At 40.8% G+C, this 21,314-nt stretch overlaps 2 protein-coding genes across 5 annotated transcripts; one reads left to right on the top strand and one right to left on the bottom strand.

Annotated features, from left to right (window-relative positions):
- Positions 1–580: 580 nt before the first annotated feature.
- LOC146701589 (uncharacterized) lies at positions 581–9,376 on the bottom strand. Of its 2 annotated transcripts, XM_085467889.1 has the most exons (5): positions 9,156–9,376; positions 8,903–9,032; positions 4,900–5,005; positions 2,269–2,865; positions 581–1,943 (listed from the first exon to the last, which is right to left on the bottom strand). In XM_085467889.1, the coding sequence occupies exons 3-5, from the start codon at positions 4,915–4,917 to the stop codon at positions 1,251–1,253; spliced, it is 1,308 nt and encodes a 435-aa protein (XP_085324015.1). In that variant the 5' UTR covers positions 4,918–5,005; positions 8,903–9,032; positions 9,156–9,376; the 3' UTR covers positions 581–1,250. The 2 variants fall into 2 exon arrangements, with proteins under 2 accessions (XP_085324015.1, XP_085324014.1); XM_085467888.1 differs by having other exon boundaries at positions 8,903–9,376.
- Positions 9,377–11,558: 2,182 nt separating this feature from the next.
- LOC146701590 (uncharacterized) lies at positions 11,559–20,820 on the top strand. Of its 3 annotated transcripts, none has more exons than XM_085467893.1 (4): positions 11,559–12,552; positions 16,620–16,725; positions 18,762–19,358; positions 19,684–20,820. In XM_085467893.1, exons 2-4 carry the CDS (start codon positions 16,708–16,710, stop codon positions 20,254–20,256), a joined length of 1,188 nt encoding a protein of 395 aa, XP_085324019.1. In that variant the 5' UTR covers positions 11,559–12,552; positions 16,620–16,707; the 3' UTR covers positions 20,257–20,820. The 3 variants fall into 3 exon arrangements, with proteins under 3 accessions (XP_085324019.1, XP_085324021.1, XP_085324020.1); XM_085467895.1 differs by having other exon boundaries at positions 19,687–20,820; XM_085467894.1 differs by having other exon boundaries at positions 11,559–11,800.
- Positions 20,821–21,314: the final 494 nt, after the last annotated feature.

Raw genomic sequence — 21,314 nt, forward strand, 5'->3', positions numbered from 1 at the left:
AATCAAATCACACTTAATACACTTTAGGCCTGGTGGTCAGTATGTCGACGGGAAGGTTGAAGTTAACATCTGTGTTCACCCCTATTGTGAATAACGTTGACTTTAAACCAGGGATGTTCGATGTAGGTTTTAAGCAATGAATTTGAAACTGCGTCGTACTGGGACCACAGGCATTGTACTGTATTGTATACTTGATTAAATGATTGATTGATTGATTGATTGATTGATTGCGTGGATCTGAGCTGGTGTTTTGTTTTGTGCTTAGTTCTCAGTCTGTTTGTTTTTGTTGTTGCTTTGTTTTTGGATTGTTTGGTGGGGGTTTTTTGGTTGTTTTTTATTGTTCTGTACTTTATTTATTAACACTTTATTATGTTATGTAATTGTGTACTATTTGTGAAAATGAAAAAAATAATTAAAAGATATTGTTTAAAAAACTGATCAAAGTCCACTGAATCTGCTAACCTAATTAAAACATTGTAAGTTCAGGTCTTCACTTTGCGTTTCTTTGTGAAAACAGCACAGCAAAGGAGACTCAGTGAAGTTTTGGTATAAGGGATAAATCTTCTGACTGAACCTGCTGGGACTGTGTGAGGTCCTGAGGCTAAGAGTAAGGATTTATCCACAGGAGAGCTGCGTTCTTACAAACCATCCCACTGTGTAAACCTGACATCTGTGGAACAGCTGAGCTGTATGATGTGTACAAGGACACAAAACATTATTTACCATCAGATCCCGAGCCCTCCATGTGTTAATCAAGAAACTGCTGCTGTGCTACATCCATAAATAATGAATAAATTAGGAGCTGAAGCTAAAAGGACAGTTTATTTATACCATCTTCATGTGAACACATTCAAGAACATCACAGATGAAAGAAACATCTGAGAAAACTTCTACACTACATAAAGCAAGAAAAATAGTTTTTCTTTCAGGTGGTTTCAGAAAAAACAGAAACATCAAACACCTCCAAGACTCTCTTTGAAAGAACTAAAAACCTTTATTCTCATGGTCCAATCATGAGTGAACTCCCCGATGAAGCCTTGTGTGCTAAAACATGTCAGAGTTTTAAAGGTTAAACATGAGTTTCCAAAACATTTTGCTGGAGAACAATGAACTATTTGACTGAGTTTCAATTATTTACAGACGAGCAAAACCAGGACAGAGAAAAAAGGACAAAACTGACTCAGTAAAACGACAGAAAATAAGATCCCATGTAAATCTGTATTATGTAGAAGTTCAGCCCAGCAACCAGTTCAGTTCAACACAAGTTTAAATGATTCTATCTGAACTCTGTGGAGCCTGATCTCAAGCTTTTTGAGTCTGACACTGAAACCAGAGGATCTTTCTGTCTCTTCAGATTCACTGTGATCCAGTGATGGGAGTGATTTCAGCCCTGAGTGATCACGCTGATGTTTGCACAGAGCAGACAATGAGGTGAATGTTTGGGCACATTGGTAACAGTGAAACAGTTTATTAGTAACGTGGGATCGTTTGTGTGTGGAGTATGAACTGAGATTCCTGAAGCTCTTGTCACACTGGTCACAGCTGTAGTTTCCTTCCATGTGTGTACGTTCATGCCTGTTACGATTACCTGAATCTGAGAAGCTTTTGTCACAGTGTCTGCACTTGTATGGTTTCTCTCCTGTGTGGACTCGTTTGTGTCTTTTAAGCTCCCTTGCAGTGGTGAAGCATGACCCACACTGATCACAGAGGTGCTTTTTAACCCCACTGTGAATCAGTTCATGTCGTTTTAACTCAGTTGATGTGATGAAGTTTCTCCCACATTCTTTGCAGTATTTCAGTTTGTCTCCAGTGTGTCTACGTTGATGTGTTTTAAGGGTGGCTTGCCGACTGAAAGTTTTTCCACAGAGGTCACAACGAAAGTCTTTCCCACCACCACAGTGATGACAGGGTTGAGAACTGGATCCATCTGTGTGGCTCTGCTTCTAAACAAAGACACAAAGACAGTGTAAGTCAGTCCTTCAACATTTTTATCCTGAACGTCGCCTGAAATAAAGAGCATCTCTGCAGACGTCCAATTACATTTGACTGTTTCAGTTAACACACTCAGTTTACTGGGCTGCAATAACTACAATACTACCACCATAATACTACAGTAATACTAAAATCGTAACTGACATGAAAATCTGAATAATCACTCAGAGCTGCTTTTCCATGCAGTAGAATTGCTAACATGCTAACACAGTTTAATGAGCAGAGTTGTTCCAAACAGTCAGGCTAAAATGACAAGATAACAATATAAATACATACCTCACAGTAACTGCACTTGTAGAGTCTCTTTCTGGTGTGGATCTGTTGGTGCTGCCTCAGGTAATGTGGAGCTTTAAAAGTCTTCTCACACAGGTCACATTTATAAGGTCGTCCCTCAGTGTGGATAAACATGTGTTGTTTTAACTGTGTGTCTGTAACAAAGTATTTGCCACACTGTTCACAGCAGTACACATCATGTCTGGTGTGAATGCGTAGATGTATATTTCGGTTCCCTCTCTGGCTGAAAGTTTTTCCACAAATGTCACAGCTGTATGCCTTAATTCCAGAGTGGGTAACTAGATGACTCTGTAAGCTGCTACTTTGAGTAAAAGCTCTGCCACACTGATCACAGCTGTACGCTTTAACTCCACTGTGGCTGAGTTGGTGTGATTTTAGGGCACTCTTCCAGGAAAAAGACTTTCCACACAAGTCACAGCTGAACGCTTTAACTCCAGTGTGGATGACCTGATGACGTTTTAGTGACTCCTTCACAGTAAAACCCATCCCACACTCGTCACAGGTGTGTTTTTTCTCTCTCTTTCTTCTGTGAGGTTTGTCGGCCTCCTGAGAGCGCTGACTTCTCGCTCCATGTTGGTCCTGCAGTGACAGAGATACAAACAGAGGCAGTGAGTGAAATGCAGTCGTGGAACAAACTCAACCTTCAAACTCCCTCCATTAACACTAGTTTTAAACCTGAAGGTGGAGTGTGGCACCAAACACCTTAAAGGTCTCTTATCCCCACCTGCTGGTAGTTCTAACACATTACATCCAACCTGCTGTTAAAAATAATTCATGACTGTTCAAACACTAAAATCATGCCCATCCCTCCTGCTGTACACAGATATATAAAAATGTATACATATATAAATATTTACCAGGTCTATACTTTTTTTTATTTCCTATTGCTGTTCCCTATTATATATATTTCTATAATTTTCTAATTTATTCAATGATAATAAATCAAATGTAACAGTTACCAGCCTGGTTCAGTGAAGGAAAATGTCAGAGTCTGATTGTAGCCTCAGGATTTCTTTAAAACTTTTACTCCCTACACATATCTGTATTTTCTACTCCTTACATTTTCAAAACAGGCTTGTTACTTTTGGTTTAAGCCATTTGAGGAGAGTAATGTCATCGCTGCAGGCATCAAACATCAAACTGATTTGAACCTAAACAGTAACACATGAAAGGCAATCCTGATCGTGCACTAATCACCAGGGTATGAAACATAAAAAGAGATGAAAGAGGCAAAACTGTGTGCAAAACATAGTCAAGAGTTAAAGTGGACCAATGTTCTTTTTTGGCACAACACCTGAATCACTGCAGGTGCTCATAAGTTGCCGTCACGGTACTTCAGCATCCAGCTAGCAATACAGAAGATGAGCAAGAATAAATGGATTCATATCTTTTAAGTGGCAGGTAATTTAAAACGCAGCATTTCTATCAGCTCAAAAAACATCAGCAAACACACAAACTGACAATAAAAAAGTGTGTTGCTCGCTAAAGGTCCAGCTGCTGCACATCACAGGGAGAGAAAAGAAAGAGAGCTAACTTCACTCAGAGATGGAGAAAGATAAGACACACAGGACAGGAGAGGAAGAAGAGAGGTTAGATTTAAAGGGAAGGACTGCTCAGTGGGATTTGATCAACTGGAGATTAAAGTTTACATGTAAGTCCTCATGTGTTGAAATCAGACATTGGGTCTGTACATGTGACATTGTGTTTTATCAGATTGTGAAAGATGCTGCAAAACAATCTGAGGCAGACTAACTGTGTTATTTAAAGACTGCATGAAGATCCTCTGCAGGTTAGTGCAGGATAAACAGGTTCGTTTGCTGAACTGTGATGGATTTAAAGTAAAGAACAGTGTGTGACTGGTGCACAGTGACTGTGGTGCTCATGTCACAGTTAGATTACATCAAGTGTAGCAGAGATTCATTTAAACTGAAGCTCATGATGCTGACATTCATTCACTGAGTTCCACCTTCATACCAACAGTATAGTGTCTAATATAAAGACAGTGTACTGTCAGTGTAGAGGATGGAAACCAGCCAGGACAGCTCATGAAACATCTGCTGACATCTGGTTGAATTCAGTTGTGTACATCCACAGAGAGCAGCAGGTCAGCTGATCACAGCCTGTACTTTAAGAAAATCTACTGGAGCTCTCAACAGAAATTATTGTGAGCTGTGATTCTTTTCCCCACGCTGAGCCACTACAGCTGATTTTAGGGTTCCCACCTGCTCAATCCCACTTTAACCTCCTCCCTGCTCATGTTCCTGTTTAGAGGCAAAGTCACCCTCTACAGTGTAGGCAACAGAAAATACACATATGTTTTATTTTCCTTCATTTTCTACTTAACTGATTCAAACAGAGAACCTTTATTAGAAATAAATAGTTCGTACTTCATTTACTAATCTTAATTTATTATTACATTAATAAAGCACAAGGTTCAGTTAGCTTTGGATAAAAACAGGTGGTAAAAATGTTCTTCAAGGAGCTACTTTTACTTTCTTACTCTGATTACATTTCAGAGCCCGTACTTTTCCACTTGAGTAAACAAGTTAAATCAGTACTTCAGCTTTTGATGGCATATTTGATGGAGTACTTCTTTACACTAGTATCTGTCACCTTCTGTGTTGAGCTCATTGTTTCCTCTGTAGTGACTCAGCTGAGTCCAGATGGCTGAAAATGTTCCTCTGCTGCTCCGTCAGACTCTTCTCCTCCTGCTGATCAGCTGGGACACAAAACAGATCTTTGTTAGGCTCCACACTGCACTGAAGAGTCAAAGTGTCTCATATGTTCATCTGACAACACAATGGACATATTTTAGTTTCCCTTTCACCTTCATGTTTCCCTCTCACCACATATCTAAACCAAATTCATGACCAGCAGGTTTTACAGCTGTGGCTCCAGCAAACATCAGCTGATAGTACAAAGTAATATTAAATAAATTCTAACAGCTTATCAAGCGTAAGCGTGTTGATGTTGTTTAGCACGACATCCGCTGTTTTCCTTTCTCTGGACGCCTGCCATTTATACAGCCGTATTTCGCACATGACTATGAAAGGCAGAAGAGGAAGTAATTACTTCTAATGTAGACAATTCGGATGATATAGGTTGTGTCCCAATCCAGCGACCGCATGCTCCGGAATACGCATTTTGAGACCTATTACATCACAGCGACGCGACGACAGCTGTCCCAATCCGCAGTGTACTCCAAATGCGCCGTCGATTTCCCCAGATTTGAAGTGTGGTCCGGTGTACACTTTGTGGTCACATATATCCCACAATTCATAGCACGGCAGTGGGTGTGGAGCAGTGTGTGAGGAAGAGGAGGAGGAAGAGGAAGAGCCAGCAGCAGCTGACAGATGGAGAGAATAGACAGACTGTTCCCTGTTTGTGAAGGACTGCTAGGAAAGTTTAAAATCACTAACTGTGTGTCCTGAATCAGTCTTATTAGGTAATGTTCAAATAATGTTATCATTCCAGTGTTTTCAGTGTGGGAGAAAGTACTCAGGGCCTTCAAGTTACACACTATGAAAGGCAGCAACAAGTTTAACATTCAGAAACCTAAAGTATGTATCAGCAGCAGAATGGAGCTAAAAATAAATGTTTGTTTCAGTTCTATGAAGCTTTGAGTATTTTGCATTAGTAGCACTGCTATGTTTGTTGCATCATATTGCTGTAATTGTTTATATGCTTTATATATTCTGAGGTAAGTTGATCTATAGTGTTACATCATATTCTATAAGGATGTTATGTGTTTGTGTACTTTCTGCCCAGTTTGACCCATTTAGCAGAAGTCAGCCTGTTTAAGGCTCTGATATCTATTCTGTGTGACTTAAAGCAGTTATGACATGGTATCAGTGTTGGGTGTAATGCATTACTAAGTAACGCGTTACTGTAATTAAATGACTTTTCCACTGAAAAGTAGAGTAACTGGTTACTGTTCATTTTTAGGTATTTTAATTACAGTTACTTACAATGTACTTGCGTTACATTGTAAAATAATTAAACTCGCTGAATATCATTATTTAATTTCAATAATTTATCTTCTAAACATAGAAGTAAACTCTGCCGCTTTAGCATCGCTGTAGTGCAGCTGCACGTCATTTCGCGCCAGTTTGCTGCGTAGTCGTATTCTACAGCGGAAGATGTCGGACTCGGCTGAAGCGAGTGGCTGTTTTATGAAATGGACATATTCCCGTCACTTCACTTTTCTGAAACAAGCAGACAAGAACATTACAGTAATATGTAAGCTATGTCCTGGGGAGAAAAAACTATCGGCTGCTGTTAATAGCGCGAGTAATCTACTGAAGCGCCTGACACGAGAGCATAGACGAACACTTCTGAGTGATCCTTGTTCATCATCCATGGATAACACCGCGGCAACTCCTGCTAAGCAGGCAAAACGTGATTTTACTTCAGCAGCACAGAAATAATAATAATGGATACTTTATTGATCTCCATGGGGAAATTACTTGTTTTTTCTCTGCATTTGACCCATTCACTCAGTGAAGCAGTGGGCAGCCCACTAAGCAGGCGCCCGGGGAGCAGTGTGTAGGGACGGTACCTTGCTCAGGGGTACCTCAGGGTAGCCGTTAAGTGGATTCGAACCGCCGACCTTCCGATCATGGGGCGACCACTTTACCTACTGAGCTATCCCTGCCCCAGAAAGCGTCTGAAGGTGAGCTTAAAAAATGATTGCGGGCTCCATTGTGGAAGCGATGCTACCGCTGCGTACTGTAGAGTCTCTGTCTTTAAAAAAATGTACTTATTATTTAAAGAGTTTAATTTCTATTGTCCATTGACTATTACTAAATATTAAAAATAATAAATGACAGATTTAGATATATTTTCATAAACTATTAATTTACCACATCAATAAACAGCATGGCAGGGCAAAATATTTTTTCTAACATGGCAACCTTTAAAAAGTGAAAGGAGACAGAAAGACAGGTGAGAAAGAATAAAACTTAACTGACTTTTTGATGCCATTTTACACAAAGTACTGGTGCAGTATCTATAAAATGTGGGAAAATACTGGCATCATGTACAGTACTATCTTCTGAAGAAATTATGTTGGGACCCTGAAAAAAATTACTATGTACAATAATGGATTTCTATACATTTGACATCAGATGAAAACTTTGGTTGTAAGATTCGGATAATTATTTGTTAAAAGCGAGAAATTTTAAACGAGAATAAGAAAGAAAAGTATTTTTTGTGCCCTCCTTTTCTTGTTAATGCCCTACCTGGCCCCCTGGCAAAACTTTGCTAGATCCGCCCCTGCACAGTTACCAGCTGTCAGCTACACAGAAAAGGATCCTGGTGTTATTTGTCTCTCAGAAACAGTTCATAGCTTTTCTTCAACCCATTCATGTAAACCTGTTTCTCCATCACCTGTTCAGCTCTGATGATTCAGTAAGGACATCTCCTGGTTTCATCTTCATGTTTTCCTCTCACTAGATATCCAAACCGATATCATGACCAGCAGCAGTGGCTCCAACAAACATCAGCTGATACTAGATATTAATATTATATAAATTCTAACAACTGCTTATCAAGTTTAAAGGCGCTTCTGCTGTTTAACGCGACCTCCGCTAGTTTCCTCTTTCTGGCGCAAAATGGGAGGTAAATAAGCAAGAGAGACGGGACTTGCAGCAGAAACGCCGATCAGCTGATCATTGATCAGTTTCATGATTGAAGTAGCAGCAGGAGAGGGAGGGGGGAGAATGAGAGAAGAAGAGGCAGCTGACAGCGTAAAGACGCAGAATAACTCCAACTTTTTGTCTTTGTTTATTGTAGCTGAAGTACGGGACAAATCGCGTTTATTTTCAGCTCAATACCAAACGCCTAATATTAACTCTGAATACCAGAGGATTCCGTTTTTTACAGAGGTAGGCGACTCTACTAACTAACCTTATGAATAAAATAAAGTTCACCAGTAACATCATAGCACCCACACAGCCACCTCGGGTCTCTCCTCCTCCGCCTCCCCTTTCCCTCATCCACCTGCTGGCCTCCACCACTTGCTAATTTTACTGAATCTGTAAAAGCTCCACCATAGGCACTACCAAACAATTGAGTTATTTTTACACGCCTGCCAGTATCTGTCCAATCCCCCACCTTTCACTGTTTACAGGGGAAAAAAGACAACAACAAAAAGAAATCGGCCCATTTAAAACGAAAAACTTCCATCGGCCCACCGGTGAACACCGGGCCAGTCCAGCTATGTTGAGAGCGGAAGCAACACATTGCAAGCAAGCGCAAATGCAAAACTTGAGCGAGAGGGGCTGCTATTGTGTGTGTGTGTGTGTGTGGATAATAGCAAACACTGAAATACATTTTTCTTGCACTCAGCAATGAATTTTGCTCCCTCAAATTTAGCTTTTCTTTGATCAAAATAAATTTCTCCTCAAAATGCAACACTTGCACCTGCAATTTTTTTTTACGTGCGTTAGGAATAGTGGTACAAATATAACACCATACTTATACACACACACAGCTGTGGTTTCCTGTTTTTGCTACATTCTGGAGAGCCTCGCCTTTAACGGTCTTCTCCCACCCCCTCTCACAGAGAGCAACAGAAAACTTCATGAACTCAGATCAATGTTACTTTGACACTTACCTCTAGATAGGCCGGAACAAAAAACTGAGAAACAAACAGCAATGAGCAGGAACTCTTTAGTTGTGTCCCAATCCAGCAACCGCACCCGGCGTTGGTCGAACAGATGTGTGGCAGTCTTGCGCTTCAGGAGCTGCCAAACCAGCAAAAAAACGCCAAATGTGTCATCTGTGACACTTGTGAGGTTATCTCAAACACACTCCGTCAGTCTTGATGCTGTTGAACAACAAAATGTTTAAAAATGTGGCGAGTTTACCTGGTGATATCCTCATTTAAAAGTGTTTAAAAACAGCAAACAATTAACACCACGCCGACGTTGTTCACAGGACAGCAAGAGTAAACGATCGGGAGACTCTTGTCGTCGTTATCGTGGTTATTTCTCCGATTTCAGCGTTTTTGCTTCACAACTACAGCGAGCAGTTTACTTTGTGCACTAACATGGAGTCGAGTCAACCAGCGCCACCTCTGGCCAAGTGCCACAGCCGACAGCCAGATCAACCTGTGACACACATCTGCAGCACGTTTGAATTCGTGTCATGCACAACACATTTGTACCTTTCAATTGTGTCTGTTTGTGCGTCATGCAAATAAACCTTTGAAAAGAATGAAATGACACTAATATTTCACTAGTGTTGTAACATCACATGTCGTTAGCGTAGTCTGTCTGTGACTTTTCTCTGTGAACAAACATTTTAGAGTTGGCTGTTATATACAGTCTGTATAAGTGTGGTTAATCTAATAAACATTTGTAAGGAGATGGCAGTTACTGTGAATGTACAGCAGGTGATTAGTAATAAACAGTCAGACAATGACTGACAATCTCATTCAGTCTTGCAGATCGAATGCACCTCCTGTGGAAAGTGGTACCACACAGTGTGTGTGGACTTCCCCTGTGCAGAAGGTAGCTACAAATGTTGTGGGTGCTAAATAAACAGAAAGAATTGATCCCTGTTGTCTTTGCTTACTGATTGTTTTTAGCGTTGACAATCCACATTGCTGCCATTGCAACTTTCAACATGTTTGTGGGTAGATCTGGATGTACCAGGGGTAAGTGCAGCCACTCAGCCTCTACTTAATGTGATCCTAGAAACAGGTGCAGATGTGTCACAAGTTAATCTAGTAGTAGGCTGTGGTACTTGGCCACAGGTGGCAGCAGTGGACTGACCTCCATTTGAAACTGCTCCAGCTGCTGTGTGATAGTGGATCTGCTACAAATTGAAGATCATAAGCAAGTTTTGGAAATCAACCCTTGTATTATGTTGAAGAACAAACAATTGACATTGATTTTGTTACGGGTCATTTTGACCCATACTGTGTAAATCCACTCAGGATTATCCAAAAACTGCAATAAAACAATAGCAACTTTATTTTCCATTAGATAAACATGTAGAACACAGACATACAACAGTTAGACTTTCCATAACTATTTTAGGAACAATTTGGTTTTTCGTTCTTACAAACACATTTCTTTTGAACTTGCCCAAATTCTCAGTTTTTCAATGCTCAACATTTTCAATTTTGTCCACATGATGGACAGAATGTAACTGTGTGCTTTCTGCAGATGTACTTCTTGCATTTCTCACAAAATGTGCTTGTTTTCAAACAGGAACCTTCCTAACTAAGATTTAAAACAAAAGATTTCTACGTCTCCTCCAGTCTCACAAACAGATGACAAACCAAGCGACACACCTGAGTCACTGACTTTCTTAAATCCACTCACTCTCACTGGCTGTTTATTACTAATCACTGTGTAACTGCTGTGAATTCACAGTAACTGCCATCTCCTTACAAATCTTCATTGGATTAACCACACTTATACAGACTGTATATGTTGCCCCCCTGGTGTGACAGGTGCCTGGGAGGGGTGCGATCCTAGATCCCACAGCTGTGTATTGAAATAAAGAGGCACAGATCATGAACTTGTTTACAATTCAACTGCAGGATTTATTCTGCAGATTTGCCTCCCAGGGGGGTTTACGCTCCTCCTGGCCGCTATGCGCCACCTAGTGGTATTTTTTAAGTAATGCCATGGAAGATGTAAAGTGTAATTAGAAAATACTGAATCAACACTGAACGATATAACAAAGACCAAAATATAACTGGGGTGTTCCCTTTTTTCCTTGTATGAAGACATAAACTGAACTAACATCCCCGTAAGTCTTTTTATCTCTTAACTTTTAAACTATTAGTGTAATCCAGATTTACCAGCCACACATTTCAACTTTTAAACACATATGTTAACCTTTTACATATATAACTCTCCAGCCATGTTGATGGATTGCCTGTATTGGCTGGAAATATTCATTTCCAGGGAAAAGACACAGACAGACGATGCTTACAGGATGTGATGTGACAACACTAATGAAATATTGATGTGTCATATTTGTCCAAGGTGTACTTCATTGTTATGGAAAAAGAGAATATCAAAATCATAATGACCAATTGGAGTGGTGATTTCTATGACTTTGTGTATATAATTTGGAATTTTGTACAAATGTAGGCCAATAAGGAATATATGATATCATTTCATTCTTTTCAAAGGTTTATTTGCATGACGCACAAACAGACACAAAGGTACAAATGTGTTGTGCATGACACGAATTCAAACGTGCTGCAGATGTGTGTCACGCTCTGGTGTCACAGGTTGATCTGGCTGTAGGCTGTGGCACTTGGCCAGAGGTGGCGCTGGTTGACTCGACTCCATGTTAGTGCACAAAGTAAACTGCTCGCTTTAGTTGCGAAGCAAAAACGCTGAAATCGGAGAAATAAACCGTGCGAGGGGAACGATAACGACGACAAGAGTCTCCCGATCGTTTACTCTTGCTGTCCTGTGAACAACATCGGCGTGGTGTTACTTGTTTGCTGTTTTCGCGATCGCGTCGCGCATGAGGATATCACCAGGTAAACTCGCCACATTTTTAAACATTTTGTTGTTCAACAGCATCAAGACTGACGGAGTGTGTTTGAGATAACCTCACAAGTGTCACAGGTGACACATTTGGCGTTTTCTTGCTGGTTTGTCGGTAGCAGCTCCTGAAACGCAAGACTGCCACACATCTGTTCGACTAACGCCAGTTGATCTAAACGCCAGTAGATCTGGAACACCGGCGGCAGTAGCGGTTTTAGACACGGGCGGTTGCCCGGGGCGGCATCACGGGCATCGGCAAAAAAAAAAAATGCTGGTACTCATGCTGCCCCGACGTCTGCCAGCGCATATTGGGAATGGCACGAGCACCGATCGGTTTTCTATCGCCCATTTCCTGCAGCCACTGTGGAGCTCCACAGTAACCGGATACACGTGACCTCCACAGTAGCCATAAACACGCATGGATACCGTGGAAGTTACTGTGAGTGGTTAATAAGTTAAGTCATGGTGAAGGGAAAGTGGTGGTTTTTCGTTTTTTGAGAAGTACTGGTCTCATCAAGAGGATCTGGGGATTCAGGAGTGACTGACGGTTAACAGCCAGGAGATCGCAGTAATACAACAGTTTTGGATGCAAGCTGCCGTTAAACTTGACTGAAGAAGAAGAAGGAAGGTACTGTGGAGCTCCACAGTGGCTGCAGCCAGGTGCTCTTATAGACTTGGGACACAGCTACAGAGTTCCTGCTCATTGCTGTTTGTTTCTCAGTTTTTTGTTCTGGCCTATCTAGAGGTAAGTGTCAAAGTAACATTGATCTGAGTTCATGAAGTAACATTGATCCGTCCAAACTCCGGTCAATTTTTAATTGGCCCGCAAGTAATTTTATAAATACAATAGAATATGGCGCGCACTTAAACTTTTGCTTGAGTTTGTTGCACTTCTTAGTTTTAACAACAGGGGGAGCTGCTGTTGATCAAGTCAGTTGCGCCACCAAAAAGGACAATCACAGAAGAAAGTTACTAAACTTGGCAGAACCAAAGAAGCGAAAGGTAGAAAGTGAGTGCAGAAAATTTCAGACACGGTGGGAGAGTGAATATTTCTTCAAAGAATTCAAAGGGAAGTGTGTCTGTTTGATCTGCACTGAAACTGTGGCAGTTATGAAAGAGTATAATGTACTACGTCATTATGAAACCAAACATCAGGCCTATGCATCCTACACTGGTGCTGAGATGGAGCAGAAATGAAAGCAAAGGGTAGCTCTCCTGCAGGGTCAGCAACAATGATTTTTTTTCGTGCTCAAATTGTCCAGGAAAAGGCTCAAATAGCCAGCTATGAGGTCGCCCAACTCATCGCAAGACATGGCAAGCCTTTTTCAGATGGAGACCTCTTAAAACACGGCCTCGTTAAAGTCACCGAAATAATGTGCCCGGAAAACGTGCAGGACTTCAACAACGTCAGCATGTCCAGAAATCCAGTTGTGTGACGCATTGATGACTCATCAGCCAACATTAAACTGCAAATGTCTGATAAAGCTGTGCTTTTGATTTTTACTCCATCGCATGCGATGAGAGCACCGATGCCACAGACACCGCACAACTGCTATTTTTTTGCGGGTAGTGGACGAGAGCACGAGCGCTTCAGTCTGTTAATGTTGATAATCGTTTCAAAACGAACGTTAATAGGTGTGTTGCTAAGCCTAATAACTTAAATGACAAACTTGAAATGTACCCGTCCCATTTTCCCCTTTATTGTTCTTTTCCTCTGTGCTGTAAATCTTCTGTCTAAGACGAAATCTGAGGCTGCTGTTCTGAGAATGAGCTACCAAAGCTTTTTCTGAATAAATCAATAAAGATCCATTTATGGAAAGCTGGGATGAAGGCAGTTTTGTCTTTAATTATATTCAACAATATAACACATTTGACCACTTTTAAGTGATTTTTCTAACTTTAATACACTAAAGTTAAGGTTATATACCTAATTTCTATTAAGTGGCCCAGCCCCTCCTATATTTTTATGTATGTGGCCCTCAGTGAAAAAAGTTTGGACACCCCTGCTGTACACCGTTATATTTGTGCCACAAAACCAGCCGATCACAGACTTCGATGCAAAAAAATCTGATTGGCTGTTTTGGTCTCCAATCAGCTCGAAATGACGAAATGCAAAAATCCCAGAATGCATTTCGTCCAAAACTCAAGCGAGTAGCGATGGTAAATTTGATTCTTTTTACTGAATCGAGTTTCAATGAGTCACTCACCAAAGTGAATCGGTGCTACTGTGAACCGAGGAGCTGTTGTCTTGATGTGAGCTTTCTACTCAGGGTTTTTTCTTCCAGTTCACAGCAGAAATGTTTATGTTAAGAAACTGAATGTTGTTTTTCTCCATAATTTTAAACTAGATATATTTCTACTAATGAAATTAGTTTGCTAACAGCAACAGGGATGAGTCAATGAGTCATTTGTCAGTAAAGCAGGGCTTTCAAACCCGCCATTTGCGGCCCACGTCACCTCTACTTGCATATTGATGTGAAGAAATTATTATTTTTTAATTATTATACGAAAAATGATTTAATACGATGGCAGAGCGTTACAGGCATGGCCCTTTAAGACTGTAGCCTCATGGGCGGTGTAGTCCTTGCTGCAGGGAGAACGTGTGGGACCGCCTCTCCTGCTGTGTGTGTGTGAGCATGAGGGAGGGACAGTCGAGTGTTAATACTCGACTGTACACCGTGTTCATGTTTTCCTCCGAAACAAAGTTCTGCTGGAGCAGCCTTTCAATGCCTCTTTCTGTCTCTCGCTAGCAAAGTTGACGCAGACAGTAAAGCTAGTTCCCGACTACAACCCCCCAAAGTATTAGCCAGAGGTCTCCTTACCACGGTTTGGAGCCGCGGACCTGGCCGAGGTAACAAGAGAGTGCAAACATGTTGAGGGATTGGCTGTGTTAGTTCAGTGACAGATTTATTTGGAAAGAAAACAATTTTCACTTGCAGTTGAAAACTAAAGTGTACGCTTATGCCTGCATTTTTATTTTGTTAAATACAAACAAATTTGTGGCAAAGGTGCTTCCACGTGTCTGGCCAGAAAGAGCTGTTTATTTGGTAGTTCAATGAAACTACTGTACTATATTGTACTATACTGCTGAGTGACTGTCTTCTGCTCGTCAAATATATTTCATTGCAATGTTGATCCTGTGCTAACTTGCATATGACAAATGAAACTTAAAGGCTTCAGATAGTTAAGAGTGAGAAAAAAATTCCCTTCATGTTTGCTATTTTGTCTTTCTTACACAATATTTGGAATTAAATAAACCAAACAAAACACTAAAATTTAGGAAATATTAGTGGGTGTTTTCGTGTTTGTTATTTTGTACTGCTAGGACACTAAAGTGGCCCTCCAATTAGATGACGGTCCCAGAAGTGGCCCGCGGCCCATGTGAGTTTGAGACCCCTGCAGTAAACTGACTCTCGAGTGTTGAACGATTTGTTCATGATTTGCACATCACTACAAGCGAGGCAGTGGCAGAGGAATGAAGAGTGGCGGAGTTTGAAATATTACTCTTTCTGGGTGACAAAATAAACGTTTAAGATGTTTTCAGGTAACAATGGTGCTGTGTAAACTTCGAATATCTGCTTCTTTTATCAAGACATCACCTATTTGCAAAGTGATCTAACGTTTTCGGAGATCCTGTTACCCACCAACTGACCGCATAGCTGGACTGGCCATTGGGCATACCGGGGATTTGCCCGGTGGGCCGATGGTGACTGTTAAGTCTAATTGTTGAATGTTGCCATTGTGTTTCTTAAATTTGTACAGTCTTAGTTCAAGCAGTAGGATCAAAGCCATTCCTTTGATCCTGACCACCTCTCCAACCACTCTGTACTGGGGGAGGTTTTATTGTAGATGCATCCTACCGGAAAGATCTGTTTCTTTTTATGTAAGCTTCCTGGGTTTATGACCCTTTGGTCAGCAGGAGGTCTGACTGACACACACACACACACACACACACACTCTCACAGAAGTTCACACATATACATAAAATGCTTTGTCTTAGAACAAAGGGGGCGTGGCTTTGTTCTGACGTGTTTTGTGTGAACTGTCTCCCAATAAAAGGCAGCAGGAGGTCAGATCTGGGGGTCATTTTCGTGGTGGACACAGACGAGGCCTCCCTTGCGCAAATAATCGATCGATCGACTGTCTTGTTTTCTTCATGATGAATAAGTCTCTAGAATTAGCGGGGCTTGTGGAAACACAGACCCAACAGTGACTTTTCATTTTTGTTTGTTTGTTTTTGTAACAGTGTAAACAGTGTAAGGTGGTGGATTAGCCAATTGGTCATGATCAACTCTGGGCTGGACCAATTACAATAGATCCGTATTGAGCTGAAAAAGAACGCAATTCTAGAAGCTACAATAAAAAAAAAAAACAGACACAAAGCTGGAGTTATTCTGTGTCTTTGCTGCACAGCTGCCTCTCCTCTCATTCTCTCCCCCTCCCTCTCCTGTTGCTACTTCAATCATGAAACTGATCAATGATCAGCTGATCGGCTTTTCTGTCCAAGTCCCGTCTCTCTTGTTTGTTTATCGTCCACTTTGCGCCAGAGAAAGGAAAACAACATCAACACGCTTACGCTTGATAAGCTGTTAGAATTTATTTAATATTACTTTGTACTATCAGCTGATGTTTGCTGGAGCCACAGCTGTAAAACCTGCTGGTCATGAATTTGGTTTAGATATGTGGTGAGAGGGAAACATGAAGGTGAAAGGGAAACTAAAATATGTCCATTGTGTTGTCAGATGAACATATGAGACACTTTGACTCTTCAGTGCAGTGTGGAGCCTAACAAAGATCTGTTTTGTGTCCCAGCTGATCAGCAGGAGGAGAAGAGTCTGACGGAGCAGCAGAGGAACATTTTCAGCCATCTGGACTCAGCTGAGTCACTACAGAGGAAACAATGAGCTCAACACAGAAGGTGACAGATACTAGTGTAAAGAAGTACTCCATCAAATATGCCATCAAAAGCTGAAGTACTGATTTAACTTGTTTACTCAAGTGGAAAAGTACGGGCTCTGAAATGTAATCAGAGTAAGAAAGTAAAAGTAGCTCCTTGAACATTTTTACCACCTGTTTTTATCCAAAGCTAACTGAACCTTGTGCTTTATTAATGTAATAATAAAATAATATTAGTAAATGAAGTACGAACTATTTATTTCTAATAAAGGTTCTCTGTTTGAATCAGTTAAGTAGAAAATGAAGGAAAATAAAACACGTGTGTATTTTCTGTTGCCTACATTGTAGAGGGTGACTTTCCTCTAAACAGGAACATGAGCAGGGAAGAGGTTAAAGTGGGATTGAGCAGGTGGGAACCCTAAAATCAGCTGTAGTGGCTCAGCGTGGGGAAAAGAATCACAGCTCACAATAATTTCTGTTGAGAGCTCCAGTAGATTTTCTTAAAGTACAGGCTGTGATCAGCTGACCTGCTGCTCTCTGTGGATGTACACAACTGAATTCAACCAGATGTCAGCAGATGTTTCATGAGCTGTCCTGGCTGGTTTCCATCCTCTACACTGACAGTACACTGTCTTTATATTAGACACTATACTGTTGGTATGAAGGTGGAACTCAGTGAATGAATGTCAGCATCATGAGCTTCAGTTTAAATGAATCTCTGCTACACTTGATGTAATCTAACTGTGACATGAGCACCACAGTCACTGTGCACCAGTCACACACTGTTCTTTACTTTAAATCCATCACAGTTCAGCAAACGAACCTGTTTATCCTGCACTAACCTGCAGAGGATCTTCATGCAGTCTTTAAATAACACAGTTAATCTGCCTCAGATTGTTTTGCAGCATCTTTCACAATCTGATAAAACATAATGTCACATGTACAGACCCAATGTCTGATTTCAACACATGAGGACTTACATGTAAGCTTTAATCTCCAGTTGATCACATCCCACTGAGCAGTCCTTCCCTTTAAATCTAACCTCTCTTCTTCCTCTCCTGTCCTGTGTGTCTTATCTTTCTCCATCTCTGAGTGAAGTTAGCTCTCTTTCTTTTCTCTCCCTGTGATGTGCAGCAGCTGGACCTTTAGCCAGCAACACACTTTTTTATTGTCAGTTTGTGTGTTTGCTGATGTTTTTTGAGCTGATAGAAATGCTGCATTTGAAATTACCTGCCACTTAAAAGATATGAATCCATTTATTCTTGCTCATCTTCTGTATTGCTAGCTGGATGCTGAAGTACCGTGACGGCAACTTATGAGCACCTGCAGTGATTCAGGTGTTGTGCCAAAAAAGAACATTGGTCCACTTTAACTCTTGACTATGTTTTGCACACAGTTTTGCCTCTTTCATCTCTTTTTATGTTTCATACCCTGGTGATTAGTGCACGATCAGGATTGCCTTTCATGTGTTACTGTTTAGGTTCAAATCAGTTTGATGTTTGATGCCTGCAGCGATGACATTACTCTCCTCAAATGGCTTAAACCAAAAGTAACAAGCCTGTTTTGAAAATGTAAGGAGTAGAAAATACAGATATGTGTAGGGAGTAAAAGTTTTAAAGAAATCCTGAGGCTACAATCAGACTCTGACATTTTCCTTCACTGAACCAGGCTGGTAACTGTTACATTTGATTTATTATAATTGAATAAATTAGAAAATTATAGAAATATATAATAGGGAACAGCAATAGGAAATATAAAAAAGTATAGACCTGGTAAATATTTATATATTATATATGTATACATTTTTATATATCTGTGTACAATCAGGAGGGATGGGCATGATTTTAGTGTTTGAACAGTCATGAATTATTTTTAACAGCAGGTTGGATGTAATGTGTTAGAACTACCAGCAGGTGGGGATAAGAGACCTTTAAGGTGTTTGGTGCCACACTCCACCTTCAGGTTTAAAACTAGTGTTAATGGAGGGAGTTTGAAGGTTGAGTTTGTTCTACGACTGCATTTCACTCACTGCCTCTGTTTGTATCTCTGTCACTGCAGGACCAACATGGAGCGAGAAGTCAGCGCTCTCAGGAGGCCGACAAACCTCACAGAAGAAAGGGAGAGAAAAAACACACCTGTGACGAGTGTGGGATGGGTTTTATTTACAAGTGTCATCTAAAACAGCATCAGGTCATCCACACTGGAGAGAGACCGTTCAGCTGTGACTTGTGTGGAAAGTCTTTTACCTGGAAGGAATCCCTAAAAACACACCAACTCATCCACAGTGGAGTTAAAGCGTACAGCTGTGATCAGTGTGGCAGAGCTTTTACTCGCAGTAGCAGCTTACAGGATCATCTAGTTACCCACTCTGGAATTAAGGCATACAGCTGTGACATCTGTGGAAAAACTTTCAGCCGGAGAGGGAACCGAAATATACACCTACGCATTCACACCAGACATGATGTGTACTGCTGTGAACAGTGTGGCAAATACTTTGCTACAGACACACAGTTAAAACAACACATGTTTACCCACACTGAGGGACGACCTTATAAATGTGACCTGTGTGAGAAGACTTTTAAATCTCCGCGTTACCTGAGAGAACACCAACAGATCCACACCAGAAAGAGACTCTACAAGTGCAGTTACTGTGAGGTATGTATTTATATTGTTATCTTGTCATTTTAGCCTGACTGTTTGGAACAACTCTGCTCATTAAACTGTGTTAGCATGTTAGCAATTCTACTGCATGGAAAAGCAGCTCTGAGTGATTATTCAGATTTTCATGTCAGTTATGATTTTAGTATTACTGTAGTATTATGGTGGTAGTATTGTAGTTATTGCAGCCCAGTAAACTGAGTGTGTTAACTGAAACAGTCAAATGTAATTGGACGTCTGCAGAGATGCTCTTTATTTCAGGCGACGTTCAGGATAAAAATGTTGAAGGACTGACTTACACTGTCTTTGTGTCTTTGTTTAGAAGCAGAGCGACACAGATGGATCCAGTTCTCAACCCTGTCATCACTGTGGTGGTGGGAAAGACTTTCGTTGTGACCTCTGTGGAAAAACCTTCAGTTGGCAAAAGAACCTAAAAAAACATCAACGTAGACACACTGGAGACAAACTGAAATACTGCAAAGAATGTGGGAGAAGCTTCACCACACCAAGTGAGTTAAAAAAACATGAACTGATTCACAGTGGGGTTAAAAAGCACCTCTGTGATCAGTGTGGGTCATCCTTCACCACTGCAAGGGAGCTTAAATCACACAAACGAGTCCACACAGGAGAGAAACCATACAAGTGCAGACACTGTGACAAAAGCTTCTCAGATTCATGTAGTCGTAACAAGCATGAACGTACACACATGGAAGGAAACTACAGCTGTGACCAGTGTGACAAGAGCTTCAGGAATCTCAGTTCATACTCCGAACACAAACGATCCCACGTTACTAATAAACTGTTTCACTGTTACCAATGTGCCCAAACATTCACTAAATTATCTGCTCTGTGCAAACATCAGCGTGATCACTCAGGGCTGAAATCACTCCCATAACTGGATCACAGTGAATCTGAAGAGACAGAAAGATCCTCTGGTTTCAGTGTCAGACTCAAAAAGCTTGAGATCAGGCTCCACAGAGTTCAGATAGAATCATTTAAACTTGTGTTGAACTGAACTGGTTGCTGGGCTGAACTTCTACATAATACAGATTTACATGGGATCTTATTTTCTGTCGTTTTACTGAGTCAGTTTTGTCCTTTTTTCTCTGTCCTGGTTTTGCTCGTCTGTAAATAATTGAAACTCAGTCAAATAGTTCATTGTTCTCCAGCAAAACGTTTTGGAAACTCATGTTTAACCTTTAAAACTCTGACATGTTTTAGCACACAAGGCTTCATCGGGGAGTTCACTCATGATTGGACCATGAGAATAAAGGTTTTTAGTTCTTTCAAAGAGAGTCTTGGAGGTGTTCGATGTTTCTGTTTTTTCTGAAACCACCTGAAAGAAAAACTATTTTTCTTCCTTTATGTAGTGTGGAAGTTTTTAATGTTTCTTTCATCTGTGATGTTCTTGAATGTGTTGACATGAAGATGGTACAAATAAACTGTCCTTTTAGCTTCAGCTCCTAATTTATTCATTATTTATGGATGTAGCACAGCAGCAGTGTCTTGATTAACACATGGAGGGCTCGGGATCTGATGGTAAATAATGTTTTGTGTCCTTGTACACATCATACAGCTCAGCTGTTCCACAGATGTCAGGTTTACACAGTGGGATGGTTTGCAAGAACGCAGCTCTCCTGTGGATAAATCCTTACTCTTAGCCTCAGGACCTCACACAGTCCCAGCAGGTTCGGTCAGAAGATTTATCCCTTATATCAAAACTTCACAGAGTCTCCTTTGCTGTGCTGTTTTCACAAAGAAACGTAAACTGAAGACCTGAACTTACAATGTTTTAATTAGTTTAGCAGATTCAGTGTCTCCATGATCGAATCTGCTGTTTTTGTGCTGCTGTTGGTAGAAAGCCGGTTAATGCTGAAATGAACTGGCTGCGTGCATCTCTGAATGTAAATTGGTGCACTATTAATAGATCACTCTGGAACAGTGTCATCACCC

The sequence above is a fragment of the Copadichromis virginalis genome, linkage group LG9 (assembly GCF_057382275.1).
Source record: "Copadichromis virginalis isolate Kocher_CV1m ecotype Utaka linkage group LG9, C_Virginalis_male_GT1.1, whole genome shotgun sequence".
NCBI lineage: Eukaryota > Metazoa > Chordata > Actinopteri > Cichliformes > Cichlidae > Copadichromis > Copadichromis virginalis.

Bases quoted from the DNA above. Each gene is read 5' to 3' on its own strand.
- LOC146701589 (XM_085467889.1), bottom strand. The intron at 1,944-2,268 runs GTATGTATTTAT...GTCTTTGTTTAG, and splicing joins ACAAGTGCAGTTACTGTGAG to AAGCAGAGCCACACAGATGG.
- LOC146701590 (XM_085467893.1), top strand. The intron at 19,359-19,683 runs GTATGTATTTAT...GTCTTTGTTTAG, and splicing joins ACAAGTGCAGTTACTGTGAG to AAGCAGAGCGACACAGATGG.